Raw genomic sequence first — 19,094 nt, forward strand, 5'->3', positions numbered from 1 at the left:
GCAGTCTGACTACTGATTGTTAATCTCCCACATGTGGAATACACAGAGGGACAATCACTTGAAGAAGAAATAGAGGTTACTTACCTGTAACTGGAGGTTCTTCGAGATGTGTGGTCCCTATCTATATTCCACTACCTGCCCTCTGTCCCCTCTGCTGCGGACTGTTTTAACTGAGGTATGAATGGGAAACTGGAGAGGCATCGGCCCTCACCACCTTTTATGCCCTCAGTTCAGAGCACAAGGTGAGCAGTGGCACACATGCAGGCCAAAGGACACCGCTTGCAAAAAAAAAAAAAAAAAAAAAAAAGTCTGGATACAGGTACATGCGTGTGTCCCACATGTGGAATATCCAGATAGGGATCACACCCCTCGAAGAATCTCCAGTTACAGGTAAGTAACCTCTATTTCTTCTTCAAGGGATTGTCCCTCTGTGTTACAAGTAAGTAACCTCCATTTATTATAGCATCAGGAGTATCCAAATGAAAGAAGTGAGACAGTGTTGTCTTAAAATCCTTTAAGCCAGCCCAATCCCTCACACAGCAGTGCCTGTCCCCCTAGAGCTGGCTACAAGCAACATACAGTTCAATTAACTCTTTATTTATATCCAGCATCTAAAATGAAGGTTGTAAAACAGACATTCCTATGGAGCAAATTTTATACAGTCGTATTTATGAGTGACATTCTCTATCCAGCAGACAAATATTAAGATCCCCCAAAACATGTTTACTTTCATTTTGCATTCCCCCAGGCTTTTTCAAACCATACCCAGCAGTGACACAGCTAATTGGGCGGCTGGGCGGGGGGAGACCCACTGTGGTACAAATAAATAGAATGTTGCCAACTCTCATAATTTTATCAGAAATCTTGCAATAACTGATTTTTTTTAAGTGTCTAGCCCTCGTGGCTGAAAATAAAAGCTTGAAAGCATGATTCCGTTGTACTCTAAAGGCTCAAATCCCAGAAGGCAAACAAAAAGATTGTCTAAAAATGTCACTGTGTTTAAGCCCTTCTCATGATTTTTGGGGCCTTGGCTTTTTTAACATCTGGAATAGGCAATACCATAAATGGCAATTGTTTATAACCATGTTTTTTATTTCTGTTAACATTTTACTATGGAAAGAAGTTACCTTGAGTTTATCATAATGAGAGGCAATACAAGCATTCATTATTTAGTTGCTGAAAAAATAGAGTATTTAGTTTTGTGACACTGAAATAGTGACTCTAAATAGCATGTAGTTCTAAACTAAACAAATGTAAATAAAAAGAGAACTAATGTAAAGAACATCAAGTATTTTTATTAATAAACACACAAATTACTTGTGGGTTTTAATCTCATATTTATAAATAAATCTCCCACAAAACTCCAAATATGATTCAAACAAGGGTCCAATTGTCAGTTGGAGCCAATATGACCTACTAGCGTAGTATTGCCCACCCCAACCACTCCAAAATCACAAGTTTGGATTGAAAATCACAAGATTTTAAAAATAGTAACTACTGGGTTATTTTTATTTGCCTCTGGTGATTGAGCCTTTTGGGTCACATTTTTAAGCTTTTCTCTGTGAGCACAATGGCTAGAAACTTTAATTTTTTTAATGAAAACTGAGATTGTCATGTTATAATATGTCTCCAGGATATCAGGGTTTTTAAAAAACCACCAAATATCACAAGAATCATGATAAAATAGCAAGAGTTGTCAACATGTCTAGCACTTCACTCCTGTCCCATCTGCTTCTGCATAATTTAAGCTTTAATTTAGTAAAAAAAATAATTTTCTAGTCCTGATAATTACCTCCTGACTGGGAACTGATGCAGTGTCATCTTAGGAAGTCCACAAACAGAGAGACTGAAGCAATGGACTCAGTTTCCCCTGCCCATGATGCAAGTTGCTTCCATTGCTTTCTATTTCAGCTTATGCCTAAACTATACTTTGCATATACCAAAACAGCCATTACACGTGTGAAAGTCTAGAGATGAGTTGGGTGAGGGCATGTGGCTGCCAGTGCCACCACTGGGCCGGGGAGCCACTCCTGGCAATGAACCTGACGTGGGATGCTCTTTCCCCATCTGTTCCTCTTGCAGCTCAATAGAAGCTACTTCCTGTTTATCAGCAACAACACAGCTCTTCAAATATACAGCCTCGGTTCAGTTTCCCCACTCCAGTTAGGTCTGTGGTCCCCTCTGCCCAGCTATGCTTGACCCTTAAAGAGGAAAGACTATGGAATGACACACAGTAGTGCAGTGTCCTGGCATTCATTGCCTTTACTATCAGCTGCCTGCGTGCTTCTTTGCTGTGCCCTGCTCTGCTGATTGTCATTCAGCCCCGGCACAGAAAGTGAACAAAAAAGTTTGGAGACCCCAAAATGCACTAAAAATAAAATCTAAAGTCTTAATGTCACAACTGAAAAATGAAAACTTGGGTGGCTGTGTAGATCACCTCCAATGAAGATTGGATACCAACGCTTTCTAATGAGAGGCCTTCATCTGTGCCCCCACTCTTGTTGTGATCTACTGCTTGTACAGCTGCGCATGTAATGTGTTAGAAGGCAATAATTTTGCAGATGTTTATGGAATTAACTTACCGTCCTCCTTCAGATCCCTCATTAAAACCTCTCCTGTTCTGTGGTGCCCACAAAAAACTTGAGAAGAGTTAGGCTGTGTTCTCAGTGCACAGTAACCTATCGATTGTCTCCTTGTACTCCCCCTTGTGTCTGTATCCACCCATTGTCTTTTGTCTTATACTTAAATTGTAAGCTCTGTGAGGCAGGAACCATCTTTTTGTTTTGTTTTTGTACAGCACCTAGCACAGTGGGCTCCTGGTCTATGACTAGGTGCTATCGTAATACAAATAATAATAATAATATAATAATTAATAGATACTATGATGGGCGCATCAAAAAACCAATAGCATTTTTGCAAAGAAGTTATTTTAGCAAGGATTGTCACGTTACCTTCCTTTAGGATAGCAATAGAACCAGCCTCAAGGCCTTAAGAGGTTACTGTTAGACAGACAGCAAATTCATTCAGAATGAAGTAACAAAATGAAAGATAATTTTTCTCTTTTCATTTACAATAATTTCAGTCTGTTCAGCCTTAGTGTTGCAAACTGATTTGTTCCAGGATTTTTCTTCTGCTTTCATGAGACTGTTGAGATGATTCGTTTTCTCAGGTTATAGCCCCAAAAAAGTCAGGCATGTTAAATATGGATGAAGACCAACTCACACCATTTAACTGTCAACATTCCAACCCACCGTGGAAAGCTGAACCCCGTTGTTTGTTCAAGCATGGAACTTTGTTCTGTAAAATGTTTCTTAAACCTGCTACTGATGGCACTATATAACCTACAAGCTGCTAGAGCTTTCCTAGAAATGAAGCAGGTTGTGTTTGAAATATGAAAACTTCCAGTTAGTCAAAAGTAAATTGATGAGATCCTTGTGTTTATTTTATTAATTTCTTAGATGGTAGGACTCCCTACCAACATTTCGCAAATCTCTCGCAACCACTGCCTCCTGTTCCTGGACCTTGCATGAGAGTCATCCATCCTGCCCAGCAAGTAATCCATAACTATTCAAATCCTCATGCTCCTAAATGCAATGGAGAAAGAGTTCCACAAAGAGAATGCTCCTCTCCAGTACGCCCACGATTTCCGTAAGTTTGCTTTGAGAATTGGGACACAAACTTTGAAAATTCTAGAACAGTTTTGTTGGAGTTTGGAACCAGTATTTGTAAAGCCTGTAATGTTAGTGTTTCTTGTTGGCATGTGTATGGAAAGGTTGGTTTGGAGATTTGTTAAGTTTATTTGCTATCTCCCATGCAACGGGGCCTCGGACATAGCAAAATACAGACTCTGTGTGGTACCAGAACTTCAAAGCCAGTTATCTGAAATATTATTCCAGTGTCTGCTCCACTCTGAAGTGTGCATAAGTGTAAATACTTGAAGATTAAAAGGAAGAGGAGCTGGAAATATCTTAGTTGAAACTTCAGAACTCTTCCCCTCCCCACCCTGTTTATGAACAAAGATCAATGAGGTTACATTCTTTAGCCTCCAGTTTTATGATATGCCAGCCTTGAATTCCTCAGTGATTTGCAACAAATAAGTTCATCCTTATCTCTTCTGTAGCTCAGAGGAAAAGTGAGAAAATCTTGTTTAATTCTGATAGTTATCTAAATGAACACTTCCAGCATGTTCATGGACTTCTCATGACATAATAAAATATAGAATGTCTAGCACTTTTCATCTGAGGATCTCATAGAACTTTGCAAACATTCATTCATTAGGCTTCACATCGTCATTATTATTTATTATTAGTATTATTATTGTTATTATTGTAATTGTTATTGTTATTATTATTACTACTACTATAGCTCCTAGGGGCCCTAGTCATGGACCAGAACCCCATTGTGCTATATAATGCGCCATCCTCATTTAAGAGATAGGGAACATGAGGTAGAATTTTTTTCAAACTTGATTGCCTAAAGTTACCTTCAGTGTGAGCTGCAGGCACTCAGCACCTTTGAAAATCCGGCCACCTTTAGTTAGGTGCTGAAGTATGAATTAAGGTGGGTTAACTTTAGGCATTCATTTTTGAAAATATTCAGCTATGTGGCTTGGCTGTGGCAAGAAATTGAACTAGCAACAGAACTCTGGAGTCCTGGTGGTGGCTACATAGCATTCTCTGCCTCCAGAGAATTAAGAGCAATAATGAGCAAAGTGAGATGCAGTAGCAAATTAAGTTTGCATTAGAGATTTTCAACTTGTCAGTGGAAAAAATGGTGAATATCTAGTGTCTTTGAGAGCGTTTCAGTCAAATTTTAAAAATGGGTGATAAAAATGGACATTTATTTGTCAATTTGAAGTTCTGGAAAGTTTGTAAGCAGCTGTGGAAAATAGGAGTTTTTGTGACTGATTTTTTCTGGAGCATGTCTCATTTTCCTTTGTACCCTTTTTGCAATAAATCCAAAACATCTTTTGGCCACATTGCTGCTCCTTTGCACTGATTCCTAGAATACAAGTTATACATTGATAGTGATTATCTATAGAATATCTTATAACTTTTTACCCATAACAGAAAATGGGTGCCAAAGCAAATCCACCAAGTTTTAATTTGACAACAAAAAATACGTTGCAGCCAGAATGTTGTCATTCACATCCAGGGACAAGGGGGAAAAATGAGAGAGAGAGAGTGTGTTCTAAGGCCATAAACCCCAGCCAAGCACACAGCTGGGAAAGAACTGCTGAAAACTCTCTCCCTACCCCTCTTTTTTAAAAAAATAACTAGTTAGAAACATTATACAAGGTCACTGCAGGCCCAGAACGCAAGTCTCTAACATGGAAAACCTCAATCGTATCCATTATAACTGGTCACATAAAATTTTTTTTTCTTCACAATTTTGATCTTTGGTCCATAACTAAAATATTTCAGTTTGGAAATGTTGTCACGGTGTCTCATGGGAGTTGTAGTTTGGGTACCTCAGACTTCGATTCTTAGGCCAATGTCTCTGGTCAGACTCCATCTGAGTCCCTGAGGCCTAAGAGTTTTCACATATCACCTTCTAGGTAGTGGCTATAGACTATATAGGTGCCACTTTGATGGTCAAATATTCACATGTATAGAACTGTATGCACAGACCAGCACCATTTGGAAAGTTTAACCCTTCTCATCCAAAAATACTTTTTGCTTCCTTTATTTACAAATTAGCTGCTTTCAAGTATGAAAGGATCCAGCCTTTCTCTTACATTCACCTGCTGTGGTCAGTGCTTCCGTTGCAATAAACTACATCAGCGTGATAGACTTCCAGCCAAGAAGTATCAATGGAAACACATATCCAAAGACACCCAAATAGATCTGAGGAAAAGCTGAGCCAGTGGTGACTCTTCAAAATCTCTCTTAAATTCAGATTTTCAGTCCTAGGTTCTTATTTGGCAAATATTTGATAAGCCGAGTCTTTCTTTGTTATTAAAACAAATCATTTGTTTGTCTTTAAAAGAACTCAGATTTTATGTTTGCGTGTGTGTATGTATATAAGAAATCACCATTTGTTTTTCCTTTTAGAAACCAGTTATACAACCAGCTACCCAATGGAGGGCTGCCACCCACGGCATGTGCCCAAGATGATGCTTACCGGTGTACTTCTGACTTCGTACCTCAGGTTAACAATTTTCTGCCCCCAGCTGCTGTCCCAAGACCTCTTAGTAACCCTGCAGCCAGGGGAACTCTGAGAACAAGCAATTTGCCAGAAGAGTTGCGTAAGTTGTTAGCAATTTTCTTCTGTCAGGTTTTATTATTTCAAAAGCTGTCTGTGATCATCAGCCTGTCAGCTTTACATGCTTAGCAACAAAAAATGTAAACAACATAAGAACACAAAGACAACAAAGAAAGAAAACACTTAACATGAACTAGACTTTTTGCACTAAACATCATCAGGTCCTGAATGTGTTTGTGTTTGGTGTAACAAATTATTCCCTTGGAACTGGAAACAAATTAACATAATTCTCATTAATTACTTGACATTATGTTTTTTAGAAAATAAACAAACACTTTTTGGATTATTTTCATGGACCAGCTGATTTCTTGCTAAAATAGATGTCCCTGTGAAGTAGGAGGCACTATAGTTCTTAATAATGAAATAATAGCAATCAAAGCATAGAGACTGTTCTGTAGCGATGGTTGGATCAGTTAAGGAAAAGATGAGAACCACCTCCTCCTTCAGAATCTTCACCTGTTTCTACAAAGCAAACCCTTATCAGAATAATAATAATGTTACTTAGTATTATATAGTGCTATTATCCACGTTTTACAGATGGGGGACTGAGGCCTAAGACTGGCTGACTTAATCATGATCATCTCTTACATGGCTTTTTTTCTTTTTTTAATATATATATTTTTGAGTTTTCCCAGTTTGTGTGTATCTGGGGCTGGAACTGAAATCACCAAACACTTCCTAAAAGAATCATAGAGATTTTAAAAATCTACTCAGTTCTCTAATCCCTGACATGCAGTAGATACAATTCAGAGCATTTCCAGGGAATCTGTTTCCTGCACATGAGCCACACAAATCCTTGAATCCTGTCTCCGGATCCTATTTATCTCACAGTACTTAGGACCAGATTATAGCTAAGCTCCTATGCAGGTATTTAAGGCTGAGAGGTTGGCATACTGGTATCCATACAGTGCTCTAGTGGTGCTATCTACCCCAAGCAGGTAGAAAGGCAGTCAGGCCATGGTCTCAATCCCCACTCTGAATGAATTAATGCAGCCCACACAGAGGAGTGCACACTGCACTCTCTAAAGGAGTGGCACAGAAGCCGTATTGTGCCTCCCAGCACTCCTGCTGAAGTGGTAAACGCCACACCAACCCTGATCCAGGGCTATGAATAAAAAGAACAATACCATTTTTTATAAATAGTGCTGTAATGGTCTTCCAATGTCTCTTTCAAGGAAAAGTTAGGATTTTAAATGGTCAGTGTCCTTTTAAACATTGTGTTGATTGATTGACAGGTGATATATATTTCTGGTGAGATCCTTCCACATCTCAATAGGAGCTTTACATTTTCCACCACTTTATATCTTTATATCTACCTTCAAAATCCCATATTACAGCCATTATGTCATTGTGCCTGAGGGCTGAACTAGACTATCAATATCACTTTTGGATATGCTCTAGCTCAACCAGTAGTTATGGCCTTGATGCAGGAATTACTGGGTGAAACCCGATAGCCTGTGTTATTGCAGGAGGTTAGATTAGAGTATCATAATAGTCTCTTCTGGCCTCAAAATTTATGATTCTCTGACTCTTTAATTGGTCACAGTGGTCAAATGTACAAGGCACAGCCCCCTCTCACTGACTTCACAGCTGAGCAAGTAAAGTTATGACACTGTCTCCTTTTCTTTGAATCATCTGTTTTGACTCATCACTTATTTATATGAATGTCTCTCTTAGGTAAGGTTTTTATAACCTATTCTGTGGATGCAGCTATGGAGGTCATGAAATTTGTGAACTTTCTGCTTGTAAATGGATTTCAAACTGCAGTGAGTATTCCTTCTGGAAAGAATGATTTTCAGATAAAGGAGAAAAGAGAGAATTTTTTTAAACAGAGAGGTGTATGTTTTTCTATGCATCACTAAATGTTGTAGATTCAGGGAATGGTAAAAGAGAAATGGGTTTTAGATGAAAAGTTTAGATTAAATTATCCACATTTTCATTTGTTGACTTTTTAAAAGTGAATTTCATGCTTCTGAAAGGTGCTAGACCGACAGTCCTTGAGACATTTCTTGATAACTTGGTACAGTGTGGACATCAATATGAGCTTTCACGTGCTGCTCCATCAATGTGCCTCTACCTTGATTAGGACTGACCATCTCTGGGCAGGAAAAATCAATCCGGTTTTCATGTTCGTTCAGTCCAAACCATGGCCTCTTTGCAGAGACAGCTAATTTTGTAGGTGTTTTTTCAGATGTGGACATCTGTGCACTAGAAATCAGACAAAGACCAAAAACCACCAGATATTTCACATCGGTTACTGAAACAACCATAAGATAGTGAGATCTTTTGGTCACTACATATCTAGGGAGGATTCGAGCCAATGACCTAGAGGTGTGAAAGGCTCTGTGTTCCACCGTCAATCCTACATGCCATCCAGGTTTTCATTTAACTGTTCATGGGTTTTCTTTAACACAATTCTCACCTCTACAAGCATCATCCACAAAGGTTCCAGGACTTGATATCCAGAGAAGCCAATTTTGACTCATTTGTTCTTATTTCAAGAACATAAGCTGTCTGATTCTCCCACCCCCACTCTTTGGCCCCAATACAGGAAAGCACTTAAGCACATGGCTAACTTTAAGCTTAATAGGACTTAATGGAAGTTAAGCATGTGCTTGCTTGCTTTCTTGAATCAAAGCCTTTTTCCAGAGGCTCAAGCTATGCTTATTTATAGTAGTTTGATTCTAAATATGACCAATTAATATGAAGACTGTTGATATCACCTCTGGAGACAGAGTAACAAATGTAGACAAATGGTATCAAAGCAGGTACCCAAATATATTCACTCATTATTTTTAAAGAAGAGAAAAACAGAGACTACCAAAACCTTGGAATTGTTAAAATGTACTTCATTAACCTGTGTCATAGACTGTCAATTTATGGAGCTCATGAACCTTGCAGAGAGCTGATTGAGGCTGATCATATTCATTACAATGAAGCCCCCTGCCCTTCGGCACTCTTTGCAGCCTGGATTGCTGCTTCTAATAGCAATAGCCTTGCTGATCAGCACAGTGTGGAGCCAAGCTCAGATATTCATTGTAAAATTTTGCAGGAAGAAAGCTCTGGATCTTTTCTGATAAATAGTCTTGGACATAAATTCATGCATTCTTTGCAATGATGCCAATTTAGGGAAATAATGGCAAATTTTGTTTTGGGTTGGGGTGTGCTGTGGGTGAGAGAGTGTTGTGTGTGTTTGGTTTTGAAGAGTTGGAGTAGGGGCAGTAAATGGGAGATTCAGAAGCCACAGAAGCGGAGGAACAGACTAGGCACTTCAGGAATATTCTCAAAACTAGGGGCGGCTCCAGGCACCAGCGCACCAAGCGCGTGCCTGGGGCGGCAAGCCACGGGGGGCGGCCTGCCGGTCACCGTGAGGGTGGCAGTCAGGCTGCCTTTGGCGGCATGCCTGCGGGAGGTCCGCCGGTCCCGCAGCTTCGGCGGCAATTCGGCGGCGGGTATGCCAAAGCCGCGGGACCGGCGGACCTCCTGCAGGCATGAAACATAGAGCCGCCCCTGCTCAAAACCATGATTTAAATTTTCAACACCAACTAGCACTTTTGGATAGTGTCATCAACTTGTGTGGAGTTTCACTCTGGTTTGAACTATAACTGTCTTTGATTGGGACTTTCTGAAAACATGTAATAAGTAGCTTCATTAAAGTAAAAAAAAGGCAATGATTTTGATATGTAAATGCTAATCTGTCTTTCACCTAGGAAGAGTGAACACTTAAGACTCTGAATCTTTAAGTACACTATTTGACTTTAAAATTTGTTTGGTAAACTTTTTACAAATGTTCCAGGAAACTCTCCTGTCCCTGTCCCATCTTCACAACCCTCAGGACCTGCAGCTAAACAGTGGGGAAGTAATAATCTCCAACTCTCCTTCTCTTACAGATTGATATATTTGAGGACACAGTACGAGGCATTGACATCATTAAGTGGATGGAACGCTACCTAGGTGATGTACGTAAAGACAATCTAATCTTGTCTGGATATTTTCCCACAGAGATGGCACAAAGTTGATACTTAAGGTTGATACTAGTAGTGAGGGACCAGAACCAAAATGTGAGGTGCACACACCTACACTGAACATACAGCTCTGAGAATGAGTTTGTCTTCATTAAACAGTGGAGTGAACATGAGTAAATTTGTTTCTTTTTCCTCAGTTCTCTTTGCCCCCACCACACTCCACCAAGTTTTTCATCCATCTCTGCCTCTCCCCACATCACAAGTTTTCTCCTTGTCTGTCCCCTCAGGCCTAGCATGACATTCTCCCTCCCCCCAAGGCTGATTGATTTGATCTCCCTATCTGCCTGCCTGCTGCCAGTGGTCAACCCTCCCTCCCCAAGAACCTTTCCAACTTTCCTGCTCCAGACTCATGAGCATTCACTCCCTGCCTATGCTCTCATTGTCCCCAACCTGGGGGTATTTGGTGCAGCATTGCTTCTATAAGAGAATGTGAAATATGATGCTGCATTTTTGTACAACAATAGGTCCACAACACAAGTAGCTAGATGGGTATTTGCATGAAGTTGTTTTGCCCTGCTTTGCTTTTAATCTATCTTAGCTTTGGGGAACATTACATCTCCCTTAGCCAATCCATTGGTGATTTGTTTTCCATTGATAGAACACATATAGATCAATAGCTTAATTTAGGATTTGTGATTTAAAAGAAAATGATTGTACCCTCATCCTGTTCTAGACTAAAACAAGCAAAAGAGGCATGTAATGAAACATAAAACCAAGATCTCGATTCCTTCTGCTTGTTAAACATCCCAAAGCTCTTTCTCTACAAGCTGGGGTGTAACTGTGGCATTTCAGCCAAACTCGAACTCTGGTAGTTAAGTTCTGTCTGAAGTTTCAATTGGATATGTTGTTCCTCACATACTGCCCTAAATTACTGTATAGTGTTTCTAAGCATGGTTAAGGCAATTACTTTGTTTCATCCCAAAGGCAGCTGCATTTCAGTGGGGAATGCAGTGATCCTGTTCCCTGTATATAGTTTGTATATTACTATGTCTGTAAAGCACTTTGTGAAGCTGGGGCCTTTATGGATAAATGTGCTGTGTAAAGGTAAACTAAAGTGCAGCTTGCTTCAAAGCCAAGACTATAATGCTACAACTTATGGGCCTGATACTGAGAGTCTTCAGCATCTACAACTTCCTCTGAAGTTCATGAGAGTTCTGGGTCCTCAGTCCCTGTTGGTATCAAGCCAAATCATTGTATTAAACAAAAACAGAGACAGATACCCACTGACAGAGTAGAAAGCACCGCATTAATTTCTATCATTTGGTGCACAGCTTCATGCATTGGATTTCTTGGATTCATTCTTTCTTTCACAGGGTATTTGTTTGTGCACTCTCTGTGCATCTAACTCACTATGTCACCTTGGTCAAGACAATTAGCCTCTCTGTGCCTCAACTTCCCCATCCATAAAATGGAGTTAGTAATGCTTACCTACCTAACAGGGGTGTTGTGAGGTTTAATTCATTACTGGTTGCAGAGTGCTTTGAGATCCTTGAAGACAGGCCCACATTTTGAAAGTCTATGCAAGAAATATGGGTGTGCGGACATGTGTGTGCATAGGTACATGCCAATCCCCGACATGTGCGCACACAACTGGCAGTGTGTGCATGCAAGCCAGGCATGTGAAAAAGCACATATGTAATATATTGGTCCAGTGCAAGTTACCATGGCTCCTTGTAGTATCTGGCCCCAACAACTATACAGTATTCTACTTTCTCCCAGTTAAAGGAGCTCAAGTGGTAGGTGACAGGGGACTGTACTTTTGGTACTGAAGGTCCCAGGTGTGGACCCCAGTGACAACTGTAGTAGCATGTGCACTTTTGAAAATCTGGGTATAACTATATTACACATAAGTTACTTTTTATTAATGTGGTTTCAACTGTAAATTGGTCAACACTAATATCTGTTGATCTTATCCCTTGACATTTAGGTGTTTTATATGTAAAAGTAGCAATTGCAAGAAAGAGAGAGGAGAGAGTGTGGATGAGTTTCACAGTATTTCACTTGCCAGAATGAATGAGATCCTCTGATATTTGCCAAGAACATCAAGAGCACTTAAAATACAAACTGGCAGGTTTCCAAGCAGCCTGTATCAAACATAGTGCATTTCACAATTTCATATGAGTGCTTTTCTCCCTAACAGAAGATGGTGATGATAATCATAGCAATCAGTCCAAAATACAAACAGGATGTTGAAGGGGCTGAATCCCAGCTGGACAGGGATGAGCATGGCTTACATACTAAATACATCCACAGGATGGTAAGTGAGGGCACGCGTTTGCCATTTTAAAAGGAATCTGCATCATTTCCTCTTAAAAGCAAATCTTTCTCCAAATGCATGTTCTTTGTTTTTTTTTGTGGTGCTCACATTAATGCCTCCCATCTAGTCAATATCCTGTACCCAGGATCACTGGCTAGGAAATGCAGTTCAAGATTAATACAACATCCTTTTAATCATGTGTGCCTTATTCTTCCATATTCTTTGTGGTTTTATGAAATTGGAATTTTTGATATTCCAGTTCATCATCTTAAACCCTTTATGTGGTCTCTTCCCCCCCCCCCCCCGCCCCCCAGCATGATCTGATATAATGCTGTCTGACCTTCCTCCCTGTAATTCACCCCGCTGGCTGAGGGCTCTGGCAGGCAGTGGTAAACCTGACTGAGACATGGAATTGTGAAGCTAAGCACAGGACTGGCAGGGGAGGAGACTCAGACCAGTGTACTTTTGTGAACCTAGATGTTTCTTCCTCCCTTGTCAGCTTCCTGTAGAGCTCATGTCATAACCTTATAGGCCTCACATTGCCACAACTAACCTCCTATTTAAACTTCTCAAAATACTTCTCTCCAAAGCTCTCCACTGATCAGCCAGAACGAGCTAATACAAAGGTAACCCATCCCCCACTTGGGAGCTAAGCCCAGTATCCTGGCAACACTTCCAGTTCTCACCACTTCCATCAGAACCTAAGTCAGATTAAACCCGAGTCTACATGTGACAGGGGTTTAGTTAGCATCCTTGCCAGGACACAGAATTGACCCAAATTGTAAAGATATTGAAATTAATGCTTTCACCACTTTGTAAACTGAATAGCATTTCTTATCAAGTCATACTTAAGTAATTCTAGATTTATTTCACAGGATTACTCGGTGCAACCAAAAAATATAATTATTTGATTCTGAATAACTGGCAAATAGCCAATAAAGCGTTGAAGAATACTTTCCTGTGTCTCTTATTTCTGTATAGAGAGAAATCATATAAATATGCCACACAGATGATGCTTGGTGTAATTAGAAGTGAAGGTTGACTAGCCATAGGTCAAATATCTTAACAGAAGAGTAGTTTGAATAAGCAGTGAATGTTCTATATGTGTAGGAGTCTGGACATGTGTACAGAAAAATTAACTTTATAAGATTAATCTTTTCAATTAAATGTCAGATTTGTTCTGTTTTAGATGCAGATTGAGTTTATCCAACAAGGAAGCATGAACTTTAGATTCATTCCTGTGCTCTTCCCAAATGCTAAGAAGGTAAAAACAAATTGTTATATAATTAATCATGTATTATTTTTGGTCAATGTGCAAAATGGAATAAAAAGACTCATTTTCTTGGTGCTTTATAAGAGCTTGTTAATAATTTCCTGAGCAATATTTTACTCAAATGGTCTTCATTTTTATGTACAAATAAAACATATACCATAGCATTAATCAATATGTTAACATGATATATTTGGTCTTAATAAGTGTAATAACTAAAACAGAATCAAATTCTCCTGAGTAGTAAAAGAATTTAATTGACTTCGAGGTAAGTTATCTGGCAAGCAAGCTTCTTATATTCGCACCTTATTATATTGCCAGTTTACCCCGAGATAATGCTGATGGGTCTGATGGGAGAGATTTATGATCATGGGGAACTGAGGTTTTTCCAATTTTTTTTTAAGAAAGTAAAATCAAAGAAACAATAAAATACTAAGCAACAAAGAGTCCTGTGGCACCTTATAGTCTTACAGATGTATTGGAGCATAAGCTTTCGTGGGTGAATACCCACTTCGTCAGACGCTCCAATACATCTGTAAGACTATAAGGTGTCACAGGACTCTTAGTCTGGATCTGTAAAAAGCAACAAACATGGCTACTCCTCTGATACTTAATAAATACTAAGTTATCGTAGGTCATCATGTGAGCTGTGGTGGGCCCATCAGACAAACTACAAGGTTTTGCAAGACCTCCAGTTTCACCTGTCCTCACTGTTGATTTTTGAAGATTCATTTGAAAATAGGAAATAAGATGTAAAATCAAAGTCCTTCCCGCATGTGATTCTTACTGACCTCCCTCACATTTTTGCGACAGTAGAAATATCAAATACATTGTCCTTTCCAAGTTCTAGATGGGTAATTACATTCTCCTGCTGAAATTACAAATGGATATGATATTCATCTTCACTTCTTGTTCTAAAATGTTTTATCCTGCAGTTTTGTTGTGCCTGTCAACAGCTGTCACATTAGTATAGCTCTGCATGCATACAAAATTTATATCCGCAGATGCAGATATGCACGGATATAAATCGCTATCCGCGGAGCTGCAGGGCACTACCGGGAACCGCAGCGGCAAAAGCAGCAGCATGTCGGACCGCCACTCCCAAGAGTTAGTGCCCCTTGCCGGCAGCGCCTCCTGTGTGGCTGTACCGCCCCCAGCCTCACCCACTGGGGTGGGCACCAGGCTCACCAGCAACTTTGCCTGGTCACAGAGCCCCAGTGGGTGGGGCTGGGAGTGGTACAGCCACACCGGAAGAGATGCCAGCGCGGGGCACTGGCTCTTGGTAGTGGCAACCCGACAAGCTGCTTTCGCCGCTGCAGTTTCCGGTAGAGCCCTGCAGCTCCGCAGATACCAATTTATATCCGCAGATATCCGTATCTGTGGATATACATTTTTTTTTCCACGCAGGGCTCTACACATTAGATCCATGTGGTTTCTGCTTTTCAATGGTGGATGGAAGGATTCTTTTATATTTACTTGGCTACCTAATGTTAGACTCCTAAATCTATATTTAGGCAACAAAATAAATGGCTTGATTTTTAGAGATGCCGAAACTTATAGCTAGCATGGACATCAGTGGAAGATGTGTGTGCCCAGCATCTGTGGACCCAAATAATTTATTTAGGTCCCTAAATATAGATTTAGGCACCTAACTTTGAAGCACCAAAGTTTTGAAAAATTGACTCTAGTTTGTGAAGCGTTTGGGAGCCTTCAGGATGAATGGTGCTATAGTATTTTACCTTTAGATCATAAAGTTTCCAAAGTAGCATTTCTCTTCAAATGGAAAGAAAAGTGAAACCATGGGAATGAAGGCGTTCCCACACCTGCTTTAGAACTTTTTAAAGCTTAGGGCCTGGTTGACATTAGTGGGAATTCTGGGCAGATCAAGGACAGCATATTGCTTTGAGTTTTCTTTCTTTTTATTCATGTATCTACAGCCTTTAAAGCTCTACCCATACCCATAAGGCAGAGTTAATCCTAACTTTTGTCAGTCTTTGAGAGCTAGTATATATGCAGAATTTGAGATTTTAGTAATTCAAAAAGATTTAAGAGAATACTGTAGTATTATTTTTAAAAAATGAGATTAAGGGTATGTCTACACTTTGAGCTGAAGGTGTATTTTCCAGCTTGAAGAGACATACTCACACTAGCTCTGATTTAACTACCATGCTAAAAACAGAGTGTGACCATGTGTCATGAGCAGCTGGAGGGACTAGACACCTCAAGTATGTACCCCTCCAAGAAGCCAGGTATGGACTCAGGGTGGTTAGCCCCTCCTGCTGCGTGCACTGCTGCAGCTACACTCTATTTTTAGCATGCTAGCATGATCAAAGCTACTGTGGGTATGTCTCCTCGGGCTGGAATTTAAACCTTCAGTTTGAAGTGTAAACATACCCTAAGAATGGTACAAGATTCAGAAGTGAATAGACAAGATGGATGCTACAGGTCTATTTGGGTCTAATGCCAGACACAAGAATAGCACACTTAAACCAATTTTGGCTGAACTTTGTGTATTGTGAGACTAGCTAGCATATGGCAGTGGTTCTCAAAGAGTTAGCCAAGGAGAGTTTCCAGGTGTCCTGCTGAGCTGTCCCTGTCAGAGTGGTGAAACATCTGTCTTCAAGCAATGACACTTCCTGCTAATTGTAACCCAGTCTAGGACACTCTTAGGTTTTCGAGAGGTGCCTTTCTCAATTAAACTACAAATTTAGGACCATCTCTACAGCCTTTGTGACTGTAGTCTTTATTTCATGTTTCTCTGGGGTAAGATCAATCTTCATAAAATTTGCTAATGACACTACAATTGTAGGGGAGTGAATGTACTGCAGGAAAGAACCAAACTGTAAAGTGACCTGGATAGATTATATAGTGGGAGGGCTGTAGGAAGTATGGGGAGGTGTGGGTACCAATGTATGTAAACCTGACACCTGTAGAGAGGAAATAAACAGTATAGATGTGAAGTGGAATGATGTAAACAGGAAGCCACACTCATCATATTAAACCAAGTTCATTTTTATTTTGCTTCCTTTATACTGTCCTGGTAATAATTTTTCATGTAATCAAGCACAGTATTACTGCAATTGTCATGAGAAGGTGAAGGGATCAATGCTTGGAAGGGTAATAATACATGATAGGGTCTGGAACTTAGTAAGTAGTCCCCTATAAGAAAAGATTTGAGAACTGCTCGTATATGGAATAAAGTTCACCACCAAGGAGCCAATAGGAGCCAAATGGTCTAGATAGTTTTCACTATGAAACTAAATAAATACTGAAGGGAGAAGAAATTGTGACAAACAGTTTAAGCCAAAGACTGAGTGGGCTTTTCCAGCCTCTACTCGTATAATACTACAGGGAACCTAGGTCTTGCCAGCTCTCAGATCTGGCAGCTGATTCAGCCCTTGCATTAAGCCAACAGAATGGTAACCTCAGTGATTTAGGTAAAAATATTAAGTATTTAATTCCTTACACGAATGCCCAAACAATGTGCTGTTTAGAACACTATGTATCGCTAGGCAAAGGATCAAAACGGAGAATTTAGTTACTTATTAATGTTCTAAATGAGAATAGACAAGTAATAGATATGTATATGTTTTATTGATTTGTTTTATAAATAACAACAAACATAACCTTTACAGTATGCCAATGGAATGTTAACCAGTGATTTTCTGTGTGCTAACACACACAACGCATTTGAGAGTCCACAGTAGTTTTGGTATGTTTTGCTATATATTCCCTGATAACCAAGGGCTGTAAGAAGATCAATCTGCTATCAGATGAACCTTGTAAAATCAGAGGGCAAACAAAATGCTAGAGTGAAAAAACCCCAACAAAACTCAGTCAGTACGTTGACTTTATTAATACTTCTCATGAGTCATATGCAAACCTGTTGTTCTAAATAATCAGTTTCCATCCTTCCAACTGGGGGAAATTTTTACTCTTCCTTCATTAAGTACCATGTAAATATGTGGCACTATATAAATGTTCATACTGCCTGGATACTATGATGATGACCATTTTAGGCATTTGTCTAATAGTTACTGATATCAGTGAAAAGTAAATTAAAACATGAATGATGGTTAGCACCATAGTATGCTAATATAAAAATGTTATATACATGTGTTTTTTCGTGATGAGTTATGCAGCTGAGCAATACATAGACTCAACCTGTTTCAAAAAATAAATAAAAATCCAAGTGTGACTAATTACTTGTCAGTGTTGTGGGAAATGGCCATAATAGAGACACGGTGATGGTTGTATGGCAGAGTCTAATAGCACTGCTGGGAGGTTTCTGCAAGAAAGTGATATGCAGTCAGGGGATTTTATGTGGTTATGGTTTTGGTTTGTTTTTTCTCATTCGCAGGAACATGTGCCTACCTGGCTTCAGAACACTCACATTTATAGCTGGCCAAAAAATAAGAACAACATCTTGTTGCGGTTACTGAGAGAAGAGGAATATGTTGCTCCTCCAGTAGGACCTTTGCCTACACTCCAGGTTGTGCCATTATGAACAGTTTTACAGAAAGTGCATGACAAGTAATTGTAAAAGGCTGATGTTGGCAGGGAGCCAGGACTTTTCCAGGTGGCTCTTTCTGGTGATGGAAGATTCTCTTTCTGCTAAAGGAGTTGTCTTGGGTAATTCACACTCAGCTCCCTCACTTTTCCACTGCATCAAACATCTCTTTCTGAAGCTGAGCAGGCATAATTCCTCTCTCGATTCTTAAACACATTGCAAATGGAAAAAATGTCCAATTTTATTTTTTATTGATGTTTCTAATATTCCTTTACTAGTCTGCCACACAGCACGTAATTACTGTAAATGATGTTGCAATTAGTGTAAAACAATTCCGCCTTCCTGTTTACTGAGTGTTTCTTTTGTTGTTATCCAGATGTTCTTGTATATTACAGTGCTCTCAAACAATGGAATAGACAATAAAATACATTTGCTTTTTGTAAAACTATTTTATTTATTGCTGGGGAGAAATAAATGAGGCTTTATGGTGTTTTGGGAGCAACCTTAAAGGACTGGCGACTGTTCAGTAATACAACTTTTACTCAAACAGATTATCTTGCACTGTATTTGATAAGAGAGCCTGTGACTCTGGCAGACCAGGTGCCAGCTCATGGCAAGACCTCAGGCCTCACTGAACCATGCAAAGATGGAAACCAGTCTGGCTTACCTGTGGGTTAGGATAGTTAAAATAGAGAGACAAGGTGAGTGAGGTAATATCTTTTATTGGACCAACTTCTGTTGGTGAGAGAGACAAGCTTTTGAGCTATA

General features: G+C 39.7%; 1 protein-coding gene across 3 annotated transcripts in view; it reads left to right on the forward strand.

Moving 5' to 3' along the window:
• The window catches only part of TRAF3IP2 (TRAF3 interacting protein 2), a 53,219-nt gene extending 34,423 nt beyond the window's left edge, over positions 1–18,796 (forward strand). For 2 of the 3 annotated variants that reach the window (XM_024216037.1, XM_024216038.1), the window contains 7 exons: positions 3,459–3,648; positions 6,054–6,247; positions 7,942–8,030; positions 10,155–10,223; positions 12,430–12,546; positions 13,736–13,810; positions 18,177–18,796. In XM_024216037.1, coding sequence (XP_024071805.1) covers positions 3,459–3,648; positions 6,054–6,247; positions 7,942–8,030; positions 10,155–10,223; positions 12,430–12,546; positions 13,736–13,810; positions 18,177–18,323 — 881 coding nt within the window. In that variant the 3' untranslated portion in view covers positions 18,324–18,796. Of the gene's footprint in view, positions 1–3,458; positions 3,649–6,053; positions 6,248–7,941; positions 8,031–10,154; positions 10,224–12,429; positions 12,547–13,735; positions 13,811–18,176 lie in introns of those variants that run through there. The other variant, XM_024216039.1, reaches the window with a different exon arrangement.
• Positions 18,797–19,094: the final 298 nt, after the last annotated feature.

The sequence above is a fragment of the Terrapene carolina genome, unplaced genomic scaffold (assembly GCF_002925995.2).
Source record: "Terrapene carolina triunguis isolate 2854851 unplaced genomic scaffold, T_m_triunguis-2.0 Scaffold42, whole genome shotgun sequence".
Lineage (NCBI taxonomy): Eukaryota > Metazoa > Chordata > Testudines > Emydidae > Terrapene > Terrapene triunguis.